The sequence below is a fragment of the Phytophthora sojae genome (genome assembly GCF_000149755.1).
Source record: "Phytophthora sojae unplaced genomic scaffold PHYSOscaffold_6, whole genome shotgun sequence".
In the NCBI taxonomy this organism is placed as follows: domain Eukaryota; phylum Oomycota; class Peronosporomycetes; order Peronosporales; family Peronosporaceae; genus Phytophthora; species Phytophthora sojae.
The window spans coordinates 1,556,016-1,574,057 of NW_009258120.1; the positions used below are offsets into that span (position 1 = coordinate 1,556,016).

Here is an 18,042-nt window from a genome sequence, read left to right on the forward strand (position 1 = left end):
TGTGTTTGTGGCTTGGGTGCCACATCTGATGATTTTGTGAGTGCTACTACACCACAAATGGTGACGCGACCCGGGAGCAGGGTGGTTTGTTTTCGTTGGTACCAAGTCAACCAAGTTTCGAGTACTGAGCAAGATGGTCAAGGGGAGATCTTTGCCGAGCTGGGCCAGCCCAGCGACGGCTGGGGGTTCGTTTCACACGAAGCCGAACTCAGCTGGCGGAAGGATCGCCGACATGATGATGGAAGCGGTCCCAACCGTTCGGTTTGGCGACGACCGCACCCAAGACCGAGGAAGAGATGGAAATATCGGAGATTATGATGAAGAATTGAAGAAAGCTGAGTTGCTCAGCGGGGTAGCTGAGTTCTCGCTGCATGTTGGGCGCGTGGAGAAACCTCGACGAGCCCAACAAAACCTCGCAGCCGAGCTCGGTGACGATGCGGACGACGACAGTCAAGCCGTCGCTCCAGGGGACCGTCCGCCCCTGATACAACGAGCGACGAGGGCATCCAGCGCGAAATGCCCGAGTTGGGATTCGATGCCGAACGTCTCGTGGGAAACCTTTCCACTCGACTAGGGGCAATCGAAGAAATGTGAAACCCGTCTGCAAATGGTGCAAGTTGCAGATGCGGTCTAAGGCTATTGCACCAAAGTGATGATCCGCCGACTCAGTGAAGACAGCAGGCTGGGTCGAGTCGAAGAATGATACTGCGTCAACTGTATGGATTATATGAATTACATGATATCGAAATGGAGTGAGCGAAGATGGAGCTGGAAAGCAAGAAGCCCATTCGCCGGGTTAGCGTTGGAGTCGGCGCGAAGTCTCAGCCGAGTTGCCGAGCTGAGCGGTTAAGCCCAGCTGGTCTGACAACGACCCAGTGAAGAAGCTGAGGGAGGTGATGGTGCGTCTGCACAGATTGAGCGAGTCAGCCGTCGATGCCGAAGTTGTGTTGACTCGTCACTGGGTCCGTGAACACCCACTGGGGCACTGTGTGTGATATGCGGCGGTACGATCGACACCCTTGGGTACGACCGCCGGGACCTCCGACCAAGTCGATGAACGATCTTCCCGTTGTGCGCTCAAGCTGAATTGGAGCGCAGGTGTGCTGACGCGGAGCTGTGCTGATATGGAGCCACGCTCAAGCAGGAAAGCCGAAGCGAAGTCGAGTTCGCACGATGTTCCAGTGAGGCCGTAATCACTCCATGTTTACCGAGAGGCGGCTAGCCGAGTCGGTCGATGCGCGGCGGCGGTGAACAAACCGAAGTTGCAGCAAAGCTGGAGTTGAGCAAAGCTCAGCGGAGGCACGCTGGGCAGGCGCGTCGCCGAGAATGTCGACGTGCCAGCGATCTCGAACGGGAGCCGAGTTGATCCGTAGCTGAGCAGAAGCAGACACCTGCTTTGAAGATGAACTCCGACTTCACTCGATCCGACGTAGGGCTACCATCGCGTTTATCTGCGGTCAGCCTGAAGCCGAGTCGGTGAAATCGCTGAGTCACGGCGTCGCAAAGGTGTACCCAACATCCAAAGGTGGACTGAAGAGGAATGGATTCCACGCGGCCGCGGTCGTATTCACATTGAGCCAACATGAGCAGAGCTTGGTCAGGGGTCGAGCATAGCCAAGTCGAAACATCCCTTCAAAGCGCTGATACTTCCGCTAAGGGACAGAGCTGGTCAGGCAGCCAGCTGTGTCGTTCGCTCAGTCGAGCTTGCCTCTCACCTTGCTCAACTGGGCTAAGCTGAAGCGGAATCAATTCCAGGTGAACATGAGTCGCGCTAGACCCGGGTTGATTCGTGGCAGAGCCACAGAACATGGGGATCAAGTGGCGCCTAGGCGAATTGCAGCAGAGGTTTGTCTTGAATCCGAGCTGAATCGGGATCAGGTACAAGTGCAGCCGAGGTCAGCACCAACTGAGTTGAACCACAGTCAAGCTGAAGCCGAGATGCGTTCAAGCAGAGCCGAGTTGAAGCGAGACAGTGCACTCTGCGTGGAAGTAGTTTGACACCGAGATGTCGTGAAGCCGAGTTCAACCAAGCCGGAACGGAGCCGAGTTCGAGCAACGCTTCGAAGAAGCGCTGGTCGTTGGAGTGGAGTCGATTGAAGAGCAACCTTGCCGAAGCAAAGCCACGATCAAGTTGGGCCGCTTCGCGTCCAGTTCCAGTGGGAACGCATACATCTCGGTCTTGTGCCCGGTTCTCGTCGGATTCCAGCCGAGACGAACTAGGTCGAGCCGACGTTATGCGCAGCCGAGTCCGAGCAGAGCTGAGCTGAAGCGAGGCTGAGATCACGCTGCGTCCTAATGTGGTCGCGTTCGCACTGGGTTGCTGCGACGCCGAGAACATTGGAGTACGATCAAGCTGGAATGGGATGCCGAGTTCCAGTAGTGCCACGGGTTGGATGGCGCCAATCTGAAGTGTACTCACTTCAACGGAAGGAAACACTGGGCTGAGTTGCGGTACGCCAAGTTTCAGTGAGATCGCGTTCGGAAGTTCGCCTAGTTGAGTGCTGGTAAACGCACCATGTTCCGATTGGAGAGCGCTCATGCCGAGTTCGAGGTGTAGTCGAGCTGAGGCTGAACACGCTTCACAGCTGAACCGAAGATACCGAATTCAAACTGAGTTTGAACGCAGCCGAGCTCGCGGCGAGCCGAGTTGGAATGTGACCGAATGAAGTGCTGTTCCAGTCGAGCTTGCCCACCACCTTCCCAACCAAGCTGAGCCCAGTCGGGGTAAGCTGGTCTAACAGAGCGGGAGACATGCCGAAGTCAAGGTCCGTTGACCAATGAACCCAGCTCGACAACTCGACTGGAGCATCAAACGCATCGGGATCGCCTTGTTCGTTTATAAAATGACACAGCAACGGTGAGAGCTAACTCAACGCACCAAAGTGAGTGGGGCAAACACTTACCAGGCTAGTTGAGTCGATGAAGCGGAGGCTGTGTTCAAGTCCAACCGAGTTCAAGGTCAGCGGATAGCAGCTAGTCGTCAGGACAGCCGAGTTCGGACACAGCTGAGTTCAACTTGCTGCTGCACTTCTCGCCAATAAGCTCAGCTGGGTTGGATTTCGAGCTCAGCGCGGCCCGATCGGGGAAGCGTTTCTTGACCCGCCGAGTTCCCGGAGCCTTGTAGCATGCCAAGACAACCATCAGGCTCCACTCGACGCACCGAAACGAGAGGCACGTGCTTACCGGGTCAGCCGAGTCGCTGGCAGCATCCATGGCTGCTCATTTTGACGGAGACAACGATGCTCGGCTTCGTCGGTATTGCAGCCAATCGAGCACTTCCCCGACACCTGCATCACCTACTCGCTTTGCGGCGGCAGGCCCAACATCATCGCTAGTACTCCGAGCTTCGACAGGGGCATCAGCTGACTTCGTATGGTTCAGTTCCTGCTACCGGCTGCCACGCCGAGACGACCATCCAGGCTGATTCGCTGCTGAAGTGATCCGAGGACGGGGTTTGGTGCGAGCGATAGGGGCATCTACATGTGTACAGACCCATGAGTCGCGGACAAAGCCTATACCAAAGATCAAGGCTCAAGCAAGTCTCACCTTCACGGAACGAGGAACGAGGGTGTCGAGCTGACGTTGCGGGCGTTTCGCGCCACTCGAATTCGGGAAATGTGAACTCAGAGTGTTTGCGACAGATCTGATTCGACGAAATCAAGCGTGCGACACATCCGGTTGGCCAGGCCACTCACCACTCCGGCTCGTAGCATGGCCGGGGCAGTTGTGGTGTAGGGAACATCAAGATTTGTGTCATACTCCAAGGCCGCAGTGGAACAACGTACCAGGAGCCAAGTTCTACTCGGCGGGATGACCGTCCGCCGAGCTCAGTGGGCAAGAATGCGCTGATGGACCGCTGAACTCGGCTGATGGTGTCAGAAACTCAAGCCACACCGGCCCCGACCTGGTGACACGTGGCAGACCCAGTGATGAAGACCCAGCCGAGTTCAGGAAGGCACTGGACAGGCTCATCCGAGATCATGGGGGGGGGGGGGTCAAGCCGCCGAGCTCAGGCTAAACGGTACCATGTACCGTCCGATACGGTAACCAGGCTCAATTGAGTCCGGGAGTTGCGCAGTCGAGTTCACGGGTCACTCTGCCGAGTTCACGAGTCGCTCCGCCGAGTTCACGAGTCGCTCCGCCGAGTTCACTGGGTTATCCGGCACCTTATCCGGCTCAACCGAGTTCGCCAGGTTATCCGGACACGCCGTATCCGGCTCAGCCGAGTTCAAGGGGTTACCCGGACAGGTTATCCGGCTTAGCCGAGCTCGAGCGTCGCCGAGCTCGGTGAAGAGTCGGCCGAGATCCAAAACCGCCCACTTTCATTTGGTATTTGTATAGGAGCTTAGGAATAGTGGAGGCGCCCCTTCAGGGCGCCCGACAGAGATAACAAACAACAGAGCAGAATTTTCTAGGTCCACAACACGTGCACGCGCTTCCAGTAAGCCCCTGCACGGGCCGGATTATGTCTGCTGTCAGCACCCGAGAGGCATAGCTTGTAGGGTGTTGACTGGTAGCGCCAAGAGATTAAGGTCGGCCCGGGTTGGGCGCGTGTCTCGCCAAGCGCGAAGGAAAAGTCTCGCCACCGCTGCGAGCCGGTGTTCCCGTACGTCCCGGGCACTGATTGCTGAGTCGAGAAGCCTTTGCTCTCGGCGACCCGTAAAAGCCCGCGAGGGCCGTCGTCCGTCCTTTGGCGGAGGGCACGGGATTTCTAATTCCGGAGTCAGGTAACTCAGCTGGCTTCCGTGGTTGACTGGCTTGGGGCACTTGGTCTCGGCGAGGACGAGACATCACTGTCGCGGAAGGGCCGAACGGCCTTTTCGGTGTGCTCTGCCTAACGAGCCACCAATTCGTCTTGAAATCGCCTGCTAGAAGCCGTATAAATAGACGAGATAGTCCTAATAATGAGCTTTCGGTAGGTGGTCTTCGTGCTCAAATCACCCCAGTCTACAGCGAGATATCGCTGTACTGCGGCGACACTTCGCAAATTTGCGCTAAACTGGCCAGGCACCTGACTCTGACTTAGTGATTAGAGGCTGTGAGGCCTTCCCTATAGCTAATCCCTAATGTCTATACAAATATCAAGTATCAGCCGAATCTTCGAGCCGGACCGACAACTCGACGACTCCTCGGCTAGGTCCGAATTCCTAATGAGAGGCAAATCTTGTACCCACTATGACTACCTGGAGGGCTCGGCGGGGATTTATTATGACCCGCCGGGCGTCGGCTGAGGCTCAGGCTGCGGCGGCAAAGCATGCGGCCCAGCCGTCGGTTCAGGCGTCTGGCAAGCGGCCGGTGTCGAGCACCGCAGAGCCTTCGTCGACAACTCCCGCTAGGCCGATGGAAGGCCGACGCGGGGCGTCGGGGGGCTCAAATGCAGCTCCGTCTTCCTTTCCACCGTCGCCTCCTGCTACTCCACCGCACGAGCCTTCGTCGGGTCCGACTCGCTTTTGTCGATCTGAGTACTCGTCTTCTGGCGATCGCGTCCCGCTTGGGACTTCAGACCAAGACTCCTTCGGCCTCCACCGTCGTCCCAGGGGCTCTCTATTTCGCCCTCGAAGATCTCGTCGACGGCGGTGTCAAGAAGGCGTTGCTTCAGTCGGAGGCTCGTCTTGACGAGCACCTGGACCAGCGGCTTGCAGATCTCGGCCAGCTCATGGTCGGCCTCGTCCGCAATCCAAGTCTCCGTATCGACGAAGACTTGGACCAGCGCCTTGCGGAGGCTCGGAGCCTGCGAGACGTCGTCCAAGCGGTGGCTCCAGACGCGCTTCCGAAACCTTACTGCTGGGACGAGAAGATGGAAGAGCTGCGCCGTGAAGTCCAGCGATTCCAGGACGCGGCTGTGGAGAGCAAGCGCCTGAGCGACAAGGAGCACCTTCTTCGTCTCAGGGCTGACCGACTGTGCGTCGCAGCTTCAGCCGAACGTAATCGGTTGGACAGAGACCTCCAGTCTTGTCGTAAGGAAAGAGACTTCGCTAACCAGCGGCTCAACCTCTCGGCTCGAGCCCTCGCGCAGAGTGAGGAGATGCTCGATCAGCTGAGAGTCCAAGTCAAGGCGCTTGAGGACGCGGACAAGGCCACCCAGGCGGTGATCGCACAGGACCGGCTGACGTTCAAGAACGGCTTGGTGCGATACACCAATACTGTCCGGGACTTCCACGCATACCTCCAGCATCTGGAAGAGCATCGGTTCACACTGAGTCAGCTCGACCTTGGCGACGGCTCAACGTTGCCTCAAGTCCTGCGGACGTTCCTTCAAGAGTTCTGTTCCATGGAGTTCGCACTGAGGGAGGCCACGTCCGGTTCCAAGCGCGACCGTGAGGGTTCTGCGCTGTCTAGTTCTCACGGGGAGGTGTCGGCTCCAACTCACTCCGGTCCACGCCTAACTGCTCACGCTGAGAACTCGTCAACTGCAGGCGTAACTCTGGAGGAGGATTCGGACGACGACGATCCGATCATCCCGTCTTCCAAACGTCGGAGGAAGGTGGAAGGAGAGACTGTGAAGGCCCTATCGGCTCGAGACGTGGCATCCGTAGCTCAGAAGAAGAAGGCTCGGCTCGGGCGGCCGTCTCAGCCCCTGGTGAAGAAGATTCTCCGAGTGTCCAAGTCTCGTCCGACCGATACTAAGCCTGCGGCCAAGTCTAAGGCTTCCAATGCTAAAGAACGTGTACCGGCAGCCGAGCCGTCGTCTCTTCCAGCAGTTGTCGACTTGACTCTCGACCTGTCGGCAGTGCCCAGGTCGAGTCTTGGCGAGTCGTCTGCTGTTCGTCCGTCTTCTCCGCATCCCTCGGACGCGTCGACTTCGTCAATGCCCGGGTCGCCGACTCGTTCGCCAGAAGCGTCAGTGGCGTCGCCTGAGCACACCCAAGAAGCTGAAGGGTCAGACGCCGAGCAGGAGCTCGTGGTCCTGGACTACGACTCGCCGTACAAGGCGTCGGTCGTGATTCAGCCTCGCAAGGATGGGCGTCCTGTGCGCCCTGCATCAACTGTAGCTTCACTACAGTCCAAGGTCACGGTTGAGAGCGAAAAGGCGCCAGATGACGCCGTGCTTGGGTTGCAGAAGGCTTCAGTCCTGCCACCAGCGGAGATTGACCTGACTGGGGCAGACACGGATCAACAGTCTGGGAGTCGAGTTGTCCAAGGCTCGTCCAAGGGCAAGTCCAAGCTTACGGCTGTTCCAAGTGGCAAGCCGAAGCAGCGGATGAAGGTCTCGGCTAAGGTGACGAAGACGCAGCTCAACCAGCTTCCTAAGGCTTCCGCTGCTGCTCCGAAGACTGGGCTGGTTCCGGTTCCTGAATCAAAGGCTCTGTCGCGTCCCGACCAAGCAGCTGTCGCGACCAAGCGCGCGCAGGCGTCGGACCACGTGATCCCTGAGACTCTGAGTTTGGAGGGGACTCTCTTGTCGGCACCATTCGCGTCTCCTGGAGCAGAGCTCTGCTGGAAGAAGATACTGGAGACTCGGTCCGGGCCTCCCGTCCCTAACAGTACTCTGATTGAGTGCTCGGTTGACGGCATCAAGGCATTCGCTGACTGGACCAACCCCAATCACCCGCACCAAGAGTTCTTGGCGCAGCTTCCTGAGTGGCCGTGTCTGTTCGACGCTTCGGATTACATGCCTGACGTCGTCATCTCGATTCGCGCAAGCGTCGAAGAGCTGGCAGTCAAGCTCTGGCGCCAGTTTTGCAGCCGCGCATTCGGGGCGACCGAGAACTCCGACCTCGGTTTTGCTCTCTACGAACGTGATCACTGGATCGCCCCCGCTGCTGTGGATCGATGGCTCCGGCGTCTCGGCCGAAAACTCGGTAAGACCCACCCTGTGTACTGTTGTCAAGACTGATGTGACGACGCCTCGCCAAGCGACCGTGTCACGCGAACGCGTCATCAGTGAGGTTGGCGTGACCTTCACTGTGTTGTACCGCAATCATTCAGGTGATTACGGGACGATGATTACGTCACGGTGATTACGCCATGATTGTGGGTACATGATTGTGGGTACAAGATGGGCATCGACGTGGCGTTCTCTGATTGGATAAGGTAACTGTGTATCCAGTAGAGAATCCAGTAGGGTGTATCCAGTAAGAGGTATCCAGTAGCAGGCTTAGAGGTAGCACGCGGTTGCGAACTAAGGACCTGAATCGAATCACTTTGCATTTTGCCAACTACTGCTCAAGTGCTCTTCCTTTTGGTTATGAGCCCAAGCCCCGTCTTCCCTGACCAAGACCCCGACTACGCCTTCGCCATGGACGCCGCCCCGACCGCGACCGCCCGCATCAACAAGTTCGACGGAACCAACTTCCACACATGGAAGTTCAAGATGCAGATGGTGCTGGAGGAGCGCGAATTGTGGGAAGTGACGGGTGGGGAAGTGAAGCTCGAGCAGTGCACGACCGCGGCGGACCAAGCGACGTTTCGCAAGAAGTCGCGCAAGGCGCTGGCGATCGTCTGTCTCGCGTTGGAGGACTCACAGCTGCCGCTGGTGCGGTCGGCGAAGGACGCGCATGATGCATGGTCAAGACTCGAGGGACACTTCGAGAAGAAGAGCCTGGCGAACAAGCTCTTTCTTCGTCGACGATTCTTCACGACAACGATGGACGAAGGTGATGATGTGCTGGAGCACATTAACAAGCTCAAGACGCTGGCGGAACAGCTCGACGCGGTCGGCGCTCCGGTCAGCGAGGACGACTTGGTGATCACGCTTCTTGCCAGTCTGAGCGAGTCGTACCAGTTCCTCATCACGGCGTTGGAATCGCGTTCCGACACGCTGACGTGGGAGCTCGTGACGTCTCGGCTCCTGCACGAGGACATGAAGCGCAAGGAACAAGGTGGCGGTGCTGACGGAACCGCGCACGCTCAAGGTCAAGCGTTCATGACAAGCGACAACGGGAAGCGCAAGGGACGGCAGGCGCAAGCGCAGAGGACGAGCGCCTGTCACTACTGCGGCGAGCACGGACATTGGATCGCCAAGTGTCCGGTGCGGATCCGCGAGAACGGGGAGCGGCAGAGGCCGCAACGAGCGAACGTCGCGCAGGTCGAAGATGACTCTGGCGACTTCCTCTTCTCGGTTGGTGGCGACACGGTGCCTCCAAGCTGAGCGGCATGTGGCTGGTCGACTCAGGTGCGACGCAGCACATGACGTACTCGAAGGAGTACATGGAGAACTACAAGAAGATCTCTCCGGTGGACGTGCATCTGGCGGACGACGGCGTGGTTCAGGCGGTGGGGAGCGGCGACATCGTGATGTCGATGCAGACACCGCGCGGCATGAAGAAGGGTGTGCTCACGGGTGTGTGGCACATCCCGAAGCTGTCGCGCAACCTGTTCTCCGTCGGCCGCTTCACCAAGGACGTCGGGCCAGTGACCTTCGAGAGCGACGGGTGCTTCGCGGAAACGAAGGGTCTCAAGTGGAAGCTCGGCGCTCGCGAAGGCAAAGGACTGTTCAAGCTCTGCAAGACGCCGAGGACGCCTGCTGACGAGGCCAATGCGGCAAGCTCGAAGAATCGCCAAGGGGACACCACGTCGTACCTCTGGCACCTTCGACTTGGTCACATCGGCCATGGTGGTCTCGACGCCATCGTCAAGAAGGGCTACGGCACTGGCATCCCAATGACGTCGGTGAAGCAGTGGGAGGTGTGCGACGGGTGCGCACTCGGCAAGCAAACGCGAGTAAGCTTCATGAAGTCGTCGCCGAACCGTGCGAAGCAAGTGCTGGAGGTGGTCCACAGCGATGTGTGCGGTCCGATGCAGACGGCGACGTTCGGAGGCAAGCGCTACTTCGTCACGTTCATCGACGACAAGTCGCACTTCTGCGTGGTGTACCTGCTACGGAACAAGTCGGAGGTGGCTGCCAAGTTCGCTGCGTTCGTCGCGTTGGCTGAGACGCAGACCGGCAAGCGAGTGAAGGTGCTTCGGAGCGACAACGGCGGCGAGTACACTTCGGGTGCGATGGCCAAGTTGTGTGCGGATCGCGGCATCGAGCAGAAGTTCACGCCGCCATACACGCCTCAGCTCAACGGAGTGGCCGAGCGAATGAATCGGACGCTGGTGGAGTGTGCGCGCTGCATGCTGGAGCACGCCGGGTTGTCGAAGGAGTACTGGGGAGAAGCGGTGATGACGGCCACGTTCCTCCGCAACCGGTGTCCGACGCGCGCCATCAGTCACGACAAGTCGCCGCACCACGTTTGGACCGGCAAGAAGCCTTTGCTGGCCAACCGCAAGGTGTTCGGGTGCCACGCGTACGTGCACGTGCCGAAGGAGAAGCGGTCGAAGTTTGACGCTCGGTCGGTGCGCTGTCGTTTCCTCGGGTACTCGGAGCACGAGAAGGCGTATCGGTTCGAGGAGATCGAGAGCGGTCGCGTGTTGGTGAGCCGCGACGCGCAGTTCATGGAGGATGTCTTCGACGGTGGGAGACGCGACTACGCTTCGAAGGAGGTGTTGGTGGGTCTTCCGACAGATGATGATGAAGACACCACGGATGAAGAGCCTCAGTCCGGATCAGACGAGAACAGAGAAGAAGCTGCGCGGAATCAAGACTTTGAACCCGGCAGCAAGCGACACCCGCGCACGCAGTCGCTCGAGGAAGCCGTGGAGGTTCCGAGTGCCAAGCGGTATGCGGTGCCGAGACGACAGCAGCCGCTGGACGAGATGTCTGCCGCAGCACAAGAGAAGGAAGACTTCGAGGCTGCGTACGTCGTGGATTCAGTGGGAGAGATGCCGACAACGTTCAAGTCGGCGATGGAATCCAGCGACGCAGACAAGTGGAAAGAGGCGTGCGACTCGGAGGTGGAGTCGCTCCGCAAGAACGAGACGTGGACCCTGGTGCCACTGCCGAAGGGACGCAAGGCGATCGGCTGCAGATGGGTGTTCCGCGTGAAGGAGAACCAGTCTGGAGAGATCGAGCGGTTCAAGGCGCGACTGGTGGCGAAGGGGTTCTCCCAGAAGTACGGCATCGACTACGACGAGACGTTCGCGCCGGTGGCCAAGTTCACGTCGATTCGGGTGTTGCTGAGTCTGGCGGCCAAGTACAAGCTCACAGTGCACCAGATGGATGTGAAGACCGCGTTCCTCAACGGCTTGTTGGATGAGGACATCTACATGGCGCAGCCGGACGGATATGTGGACGGAGATCGACCCGACTACGTGTGCCGGCTCAAGCGTTCGCTGTACGGCCTGAAGCAGTCGCCGCGGATGTGGAACAAGACGATCGACGAGTTCATGTTGAAGCTGGGGTTCAAGAAGTGCGAGTCCGACCACTGCATCTACTTGAAGCGGGACAATCACGACATGATGTTCGTGGCACTGTACGTGGACGATCTGGTACTCGCCAGCAGCAGCGACGGGATGCTGAAGGACACGAAGCAGGCGCTGAGTGACCGGTTCGAGATGACTGACATGGGCCAGCTCAAGTACTTCCTCGGTATGGAGATCGAGCAAGATGTGGCGACTGGGAAGGTGTCGGTGCGGCAGACCAAGTTCGCGAAGGACATTCTCGAGAAGTTCAAGATGGATGAGAGCAACCCTGTGAAGACACCGCAGGATCCGGGTCTGAAGCTGACCAAGGCCATGTGCGAGGGAGGCTGCAAGCACGACGAGACCATGGCGAATGTTCCGTACCGGAACGCCGTGGGCTGCCTCATGTATCTCATGGTGGGGACTCGTCCGGACCTCGCAGCGGCAGTGGGAGTACTGAGCCAGTTCGCAGCGGACCCATGTCCGACACACTGGCAGGCGCTCAAGAGGGTCTTCCGCTACATCCGAGGCACGAAGACGCACGGCCTCGTGTTTCAAGCGAGCAGCGAGGACGGACTGCAAGGCTACTCGGACGCGGACTGGGCCGGCGACATCGAGTCTCGACGGAGTACGAGCGGCTACGCGTTCATGGTGAACGGCGGATGCATCAGCTGGCGAAGCAAGAAGCAGCGCACGGTGGCGCTCTCGTCGACGGAAGCCGAGTACATGGCGCTGTCGGAGGCCACGCAGGAGGCGGTGTGGCTCAAGGTGTTTCTGTGCGAGCTGGGCGAGATGGCGAGCGATGAAGCGGTGAAGATCTACGAGGACAACCAAGGCTCCATCGCGTTGGCCAAGAACCCGGAGTTCCACAAGCGCACCAAGCACATCGACATTCGCTACCACTTCGTGCGCGAGAAGGTGGAAGACGGTCAAGTGGTGTTGCAGTATGTTTCGACACTCGACATGCTGGCGGACATCATGACGAAGCCGATCGCGGCGCCGCAGTTCGACGCGCTCAGGACGAAGCTGGGCATCGTGGTCGCTGACGAGTCGAGTGGGAGTGTTGTCAAGACTGATGTGACGACGCCTCGCCAAGCGACCGTGTCACGCGAATGCGTCATCAGTGAGGTTGGCGTGACCTTCACTGTGTTGTACCGCAATCATTCAGGTGATTACGGGACGATGATTACGTCACGGTGATTACGCCATGATTGTGGGTACATGATTGTGGGTACAAGATGGGCATCGACGTGGCGTTCTCTGATTGGATAAGGTAACTGTGTATCCAGTAGAGAATCCAGTAGGGTGTATCCAGTAAGAGGTATCCAGTAGCAGGCTTAGAGGTAGCACGCGGTTGCGAACTAAGGACCTGAATCGAATCACTTTGCATTTTGCCAACTACTGCTCAAGTGCTCTTCCTTTTTGTACGTGGCTATTTGCAACGAGTGGCGCGCGTATTCCAAGGATCGGAGCGGGCGTTCGGATCGACTCCGCGTTCACATCAAGCGCTGGTGGTCGCTTCTCCTTCCGAACTCTGCAGGCGACGTCGGGTTCCACTCGGAGGCTCTGCTCGAACCCACGGCGCAGTATTACTCTCTCGACACTCTCTCGTGGATCCCGGACACGGCCGATTGGGTTCATGAGGTAGCGGAGATCGATGTGCATGAGCCTTGGTGCAACGGCTGGATCGACGTTCCCTCGCTGCATCCGTATAACACCCTGTTCGCGCCTTGCAACCCGGGAGTCCCTGTTTTCGTCCCCCGCGGTTTCACTCTGCAGGAAGTCGCGTCTGAGGTCGTGGTCGACCCTTCGCTAGATCCACAGGACGTATCGGCGCCTTGGGTTCGTACATACACCGACTACCACGGCCCGGCGAGAGCTCGTGCTGACGGAGCGATGGCCGGCGGAGGCGCAGTCATGGAGGAGCAAGAGGAAGACCTCGAGGAGAAGCGCGCTCCAGAAGACACGGTTGTCGAGGACGCGAACCAAGAGATGTCGGACGACGAGGATGCGGACGAGGTCGAGGAAGAAGAAGAAGACGTTGTCATGGAAGACATCGATGAGGATGCGGTCCAGGACAAGTCCGGCACTCCTGTCTCGACTTCGATCCGTATGGAAGAGGACTCTGACTCCGACGACGAAGATAATCAGGTCATCGAAGGCGCGGTGGAGGATTCCCTTTCCGATTTCGAACGTCCGGCTCGAGGCTCCGGTCGTCTGCAAGCGCCCGCTCGCACTGCTTCTGCTTCGAAGTAATGAGGCCACGGCTGTTGGGTCTTCGTTCTGTCTTCTCTGCCCAGACTGGTCCAAAGTTTCTCGTCGTAGTTTAGCGTAATTCCAGTCTGCAGGCCTAATCAATTTCCAATTCAATCATTTTCAAACGTAATTTCCATCTCTCCACTTGAGCAACTTGGGAAATCCACTCGAAAGTACATGCAATATGTAAACATGCAGTAATGTTGATGCAGTAGTTCTTTTCGTCTGGTGAGACGGGCTGCATCGCCCCGCCGGCAGTTCATCACGTTGCGCCAGTCGTGTCTAGTCCTCGTCGGCTGGTTCCGCTGCCTCTGAGTTATCACCTGAGGGTTCGGTTCGGTCAGACGTCAGCATGGATTCCCGTTCCCGTCGACTCAGGGACTCATTGTGCTTCTCGGCTCGCTTCGCTTTCTCTGTCGCCTGGTACTCTTTCGCCATTTCCAAAGCGATCTCCTGCTGTCGGTTGACTTCTCGTCTCCAAGCAAGGGCATCCGGTTGGCGACCGCGGTCACGTTTCAATGACGAGGACATGGCTCAAAGTGTCGTCCGCGCATCCCAGCCGTGTACGAGGCAAAACGGCGTGTCCTTGCGCGTGGCGTCCTGCGAGTTGTTGATAGCGAAGATTAGCTTCTCCACGATCTCGTCCCAGTCTTGTTGTAGCGGATCTTCAGCGTACACTCGGACGGATTGTATCACGGTCTTAACCGAGCGTTCCTGCTGGCCGTTGGCTTGTGGCCGATAGCTCAGCGTAGCTCGGGACCATCGAGACAATCTGCAGCGGTCGTTCGGCCAAGATGTTACCATGAGAGTGATGGAAGGTATGGATCTTGGACACGAAGCTCGGACGAAGCGGAGGGAGGGACGTCGCAGACGGCGGGACCGGAGCGAAGGCACTTGAGGGGTAGAATGAAGATTCGAAAGTGATTGAATTGTTGGAGCTTACACCCTACTGTTATAGACACGCGACCCTGCGTCCTATCACCTAGTGCATCTAATCAACCATCACTCACCGGTGTTCATCCAATCATCCTACTCGTCTAATCATCGGTGGCGTAAACAACTTACCGTAATCACCATAATCAACGTGGGTTCGGATTGGACCGGTTCGGGTTAACCGGTTAATGGGTACAACTGGTACACAGTACCCAAGACCAGCAACCCTCAATACGCCCCCTCAATGCGAAGTCCCACGAATGCCGAGAGCCACCGTCAGATCCGTGTGGCGTGGTCCCGCAAGCGCCTTCGTCATGATGTCCGCTAGCATCACAGAAGTCTCGCAGTACTGGAGCTTGACTTCGCCGCGCTTGACTTCATCGCGGATGTGGTGGTACTTGATGTCGATGTGCTTGGCGCGACCGTGGTTCACTGGGTTCTTCGTCATTTTGATGCACGACTGGTTGTCTTCGCGGATCATGAGTTCGGGTCCAGTCTCATTAGCGGCCGCCAGAATCTCGCATAGCAGGCGATGAATCCACTTGCCTTCTTGGATAGCCAGACTGAGCGCGATGTACTCCGCTTCATTGCTTCTTGCTTCCCCAGCTCACAGGCGCACTCATGAGCATGAACGTGTAGCCTGAAGTGGACTTGCGGTCGGCGAGGTCGCCGGCCCAGTCCGCGTCCGAGTAGCCACGAAAGTCGATCTTGTCGCCCGGCTTGAAGCAGATCCCATGCGTCTTGGTGCCTTGCAGGTAGCGAAAGATACGCTTGACCGCAACCCAGTGTTCCTCTTGGGGGTTCTCCATGAAGCGCGATACATAGCCAACGGCGTACGCGATGTCTGGGCGCGTGGCGGTCATCAGGTGCATCAGAGCACCAACAGCTTCGCGAAACGGAGCGTTCACCTTGGTCGCCGCGTCGCTTGGAACCAGTCGAGTGCTCATGTCCACCGGACTCACCACGGCCTTGCACTCGTCCATGGCGAAGCGCTTCAGGATGTCGTCCACGTATCGCCGCTGGCACATGGTCACGCTGCCGTCCGGGCCGTCCACCAACTCGATCCCAAGAACAAACGCGCACTTGCCGCTGTCGGTCATCTCGAAGCGCGTCTTCAGGTCGGTTTTCGTGCGTGCGATCAGCTCGGGCGAACTCCCGGTAATCAGTACGTCATCCACGTACACCAGTACAAGCACGCAGTGACCGTCCACCACCTTGATGTAGAGGCACGGATCGAAGGCCGACACTTGGAAGCCGATGGAGCACACGAACTCGCCGAAGGTCTCGTTCCACACTCGCGAAGCTTGCTTGAGACCGTAGATGGCCTTCACCAGTTCCAGGCAGTCGAAGTCACCATCCAGTTCGACGCCTTCCGGAACCACGCAGAAGACCACCTCCTTCATTATCCCGTACAGGAATGCTGTCACCACGTCGAGTTGGTCGAGGGGCCAGCCAAAATACTTAGCAATCGCGATCACCATGCGCAGCGTCACATACTTGACCACGGGCGAGAACGTCTCGGTGTAGTCAATGCCGTACTTCTGCTTGAAGCCCTTGGCCACGAGGCGCGCCTTGTACTTCTCGATCGAGCCGTCCGCTTTGCGCTTGATCTTGAACACCCACTTGGTATCGATGGCGCGTTGTCCGTTAGGCAACTTGGCAGCTCGAAACACACCACGCAGTCGCATCGACTTGAGCTCCGCGCGGATCGCTTTGCGCCAGTGCACTTGATCAGGACCGTTCACAGCCTCTTGGAACGTCGTCGGCTCCGATAGATCGGCTGCTGCTTCCACAGCGTTGGCACTGGCACGCCAAAACACTGGAGGCGTCGAGTCGTCGTCTTCATCTTGGTCCCCAGACTTTTCTTCTTCATCGGGGTCGGCTCGGCGCGAGGAGGATACGCCCGGCGCACTTGCTTCTTCTAAGCCAGCTCGGTGGCGAACGGGGCGCGATCTTCTGGCAGTGTTGTCGTCGCCACTCGGTCGGTACTTACGCTTCCCCGCCTGCTTGAAGCTCGTTTGGCGCGGTCCATCGTTGTCGTCCAGGTCCAGCGCGTCCAAGTCTAGCACAGCATCATCGACGTCTTCATCCGAAGTATGCGTCGAAAGTCCAAAGGTCGACTCATCGAAGTTGACATCGCGACTGATAACCACCTGCCCCGCCTCGATGTCATAAACTCGATACGCCTTGGACACTTCTTCGTAGCCGAGGAACAGCCCGGCGCGAGCCTTGGGGTCCCACTTGCGCCGTCTTTCCTTCGGCGTCAGGATGTACGTTTGGCATCCGAACACACGCATGTGCTTCACACTCGGCTTGGACTTGTAAACGATCTCGAACGGAGTCTTGTGTTCGATCTTGGGTGATGGCAGACGATTCTTCACGTAGATGGCTGTCATGGCCGCCTCAGCCCAGAAGCTCTTGTCCAGCTTGGCGTGATGCAGCATGCTGCGGCCAATCGTGACGATGGTCCGGATGGCGCGTTCTGCCGTGCCGTTGGTCTGGTGCGCGTACTGAACCGTGGTTTGCTGCTCGATGCCTTCGACTTCGTAGAAGGCCTTGAGCGAGTTGGTCGCGAACTCACGGGCTCCGTCGTGCCGCACAAACTTGACCTTCTTGCCGAACTGCGTCTGCACCTTCGTGACGTACATCTTGATGCAGTCCTCGCTCTCCGACTTGGCACGCAGGCAGAACCCCTTCATGCATCCGCTGGCTTCGTCCACGATCAGCAGCAGATACTTGCTGCCACCCAGTGACTCTTCTTCCATGGGGTCGCACACGTCGAAGTGGAGCAGCTCGAACGTGTCGTAGTGACGCTTGTCACGGTTGCTTGGGAACGGCTTCTGGACCATTTTCCCTTGCTGGCAGCCGCGACACACGCTTGGTCCACTCGACTTGGAAGGTGCCTTCGCGTCCTTGATCATGTTGTTGTCGACCATCTTGCGAAGCACCTCCACCGGAGCGTGACCCATACGCGCGTGTAAGTCGACCGTCTTCCCACTGGTCGCCGCATTCGCCGATCGCTGAGGCGTCTGGAGCCAGTAGAGTCCATCCACGAGGTTTGCCGTCGCCACCACTTGCTTGGAGCCCTTGTGCGCAATCTGCATCTTGGTGCTGTCGAACACGACTTGGAACAGACCACTCTTGTTGATCTGTGGCACCGAAAGCAGATTCTTGCTCATGCTTGGGACGTACAGCGCGTTCTTGATCTCGATGTCGCGCTCGTCGCCGTTGGGCAGAACCACTCGTTCCACGATGGTCCCCACACCCATGATGGCCGCCTTGTTGCCGTCGGCCACCGAAAGTTCGCCTTCACTCCGCTCAATCAAATGAGCGAACTTGGCCTTGTCGTTGCAGATGTGGTGCGTTGCGCCGCTGTCGACCGCCCACAACCCGGACACATTCTTGCCCGTCGAAATGCCACACTCCAGTGAGACCGCGAACGCCACTCGATCATAGCCGTAGGCGTAGTTGTAGCTGGCGTCGTCGTTCCTCCACTGGGCATTGTTGGCCCCGCGTCCACGGCCATTGCCATTGCCGCCGCGTCTTGGGCCCCGATTCTCGTCCTTCTGCTTGGTCCATCACTTGTCAATCGTGTGCCCCAATTTCCCGCAGTACGTACACTGGCGA

The 18,042-nt window shown here is 58.2% G+C and overlaps 6 protein-coding genes across 6 annotated transcripts; 3 read left to right on the forward strand and 3 right to left on the reverse strand.

The window, feature by feature from the left end:
- Positions 1-133: 133 nt before the first annotated feature.
- PHYSODRAFT_335080 (hypothetical protein) lies at positions 134-574 on the forward strand (the record flags this gene model as incomplete). The annotated part of the gene is made up of 1 exon (XM_009532452.1): positions 134-574. One exon carries the CDS (start codon positions 134-136, stop codon positions 572-574), a length of 441 nt encoding a protein of 146 aa, XP_009530747.1.
- A 2,399-nt stretch (positions 575-2,973) lies between these two features.
- PHYSODRAFT_335081 (hypothetical protein) lies at positions 2,974-3,213 on the reverse strand (the record flags this gene model as incomplete). The annotated part of the gene is made up of 2 exons (XM_009532453.1): positions 2,974-3,117; positions 3,184-3,213. 2 exons carry the CDS (start codon positions 3,211-3,213, stop codon positions 2,974-2,976), a joined length of 174 nt encoding a protein of 57 aa, XP_009530748.1.
- A 1,962-nt stretch (positions 3,214-5,175) lies between these two features.
- Positions 5,176-6,317, forward strand: PHYSODRAFT_259146 (hypothetical protein; the record flags this gene model as incomplete). Its single annotated transcript, XM_009532454.1, is given in 2 exon segments — positions 5,176-5,484; positions 5,504-6,317. Coding segments are annotated over 2 exon segments (1,123 nt in total), but the record flags the coding sequence as incomplete, so codon positions are not given.
- Positions 6,272-7,837, forward strand: PHYSODRAFT_510838 (hypothetical protein; the record flags this gene model as incomplete). Its single annotated transcript, XM_009532455.1, has 2 exons — positions 6,272-6,484; positions 6,608-7,837. The coding sequence occupies 2 exons, from the start codon at positions 6,272-6,274 to the stop codon at positions 7,835-7,837; spliced, it is 1,443 nt and encodes a 480-aa protein (XP_009530750.1).
- Positions 7,838-8,270: 433 nt separating this feature from the next.
- On the reverse strand, positions 8,271-8,805 carry PHYSODRAFT_511339 (hypothetical protein; the record flags this gene model as incomplete). Its single annotated transcript, XM_009532456.1, has 3 exons — positions 8,271-8,292; positions 8,399-8,467; positions 8,552-8,805. 3 exons carry the CDS (start codon positions 8,803-8,805, stop codon positions 8,271-8,273), a joined length of 345 nt encoding a protein of 114 aa, XP_009530751.1.
- A 1,196-nt stretch (positions 8,806-10,001) lies between these two features.
- Positions 10,002-10,382, reverse strand: PHYSODRAFT_513632 (hypothetical protein; the record flags this gene model as incomplete). The annotated part of the gene is made up of 2 exons (XM_009532457.1): positions 10,002-10,122; positions 10,159-10,382. The coding sequence occupies 2 exons, from the start codon at positions 10,380-10,382 to the stop codon at positions 10,002-10,004; spliced, it is 345 nt and encodes a 114-aa protein (XP_009530752.1).
- Positions 10,383-18,042: the final 7,660 nt, after the last annotated feature.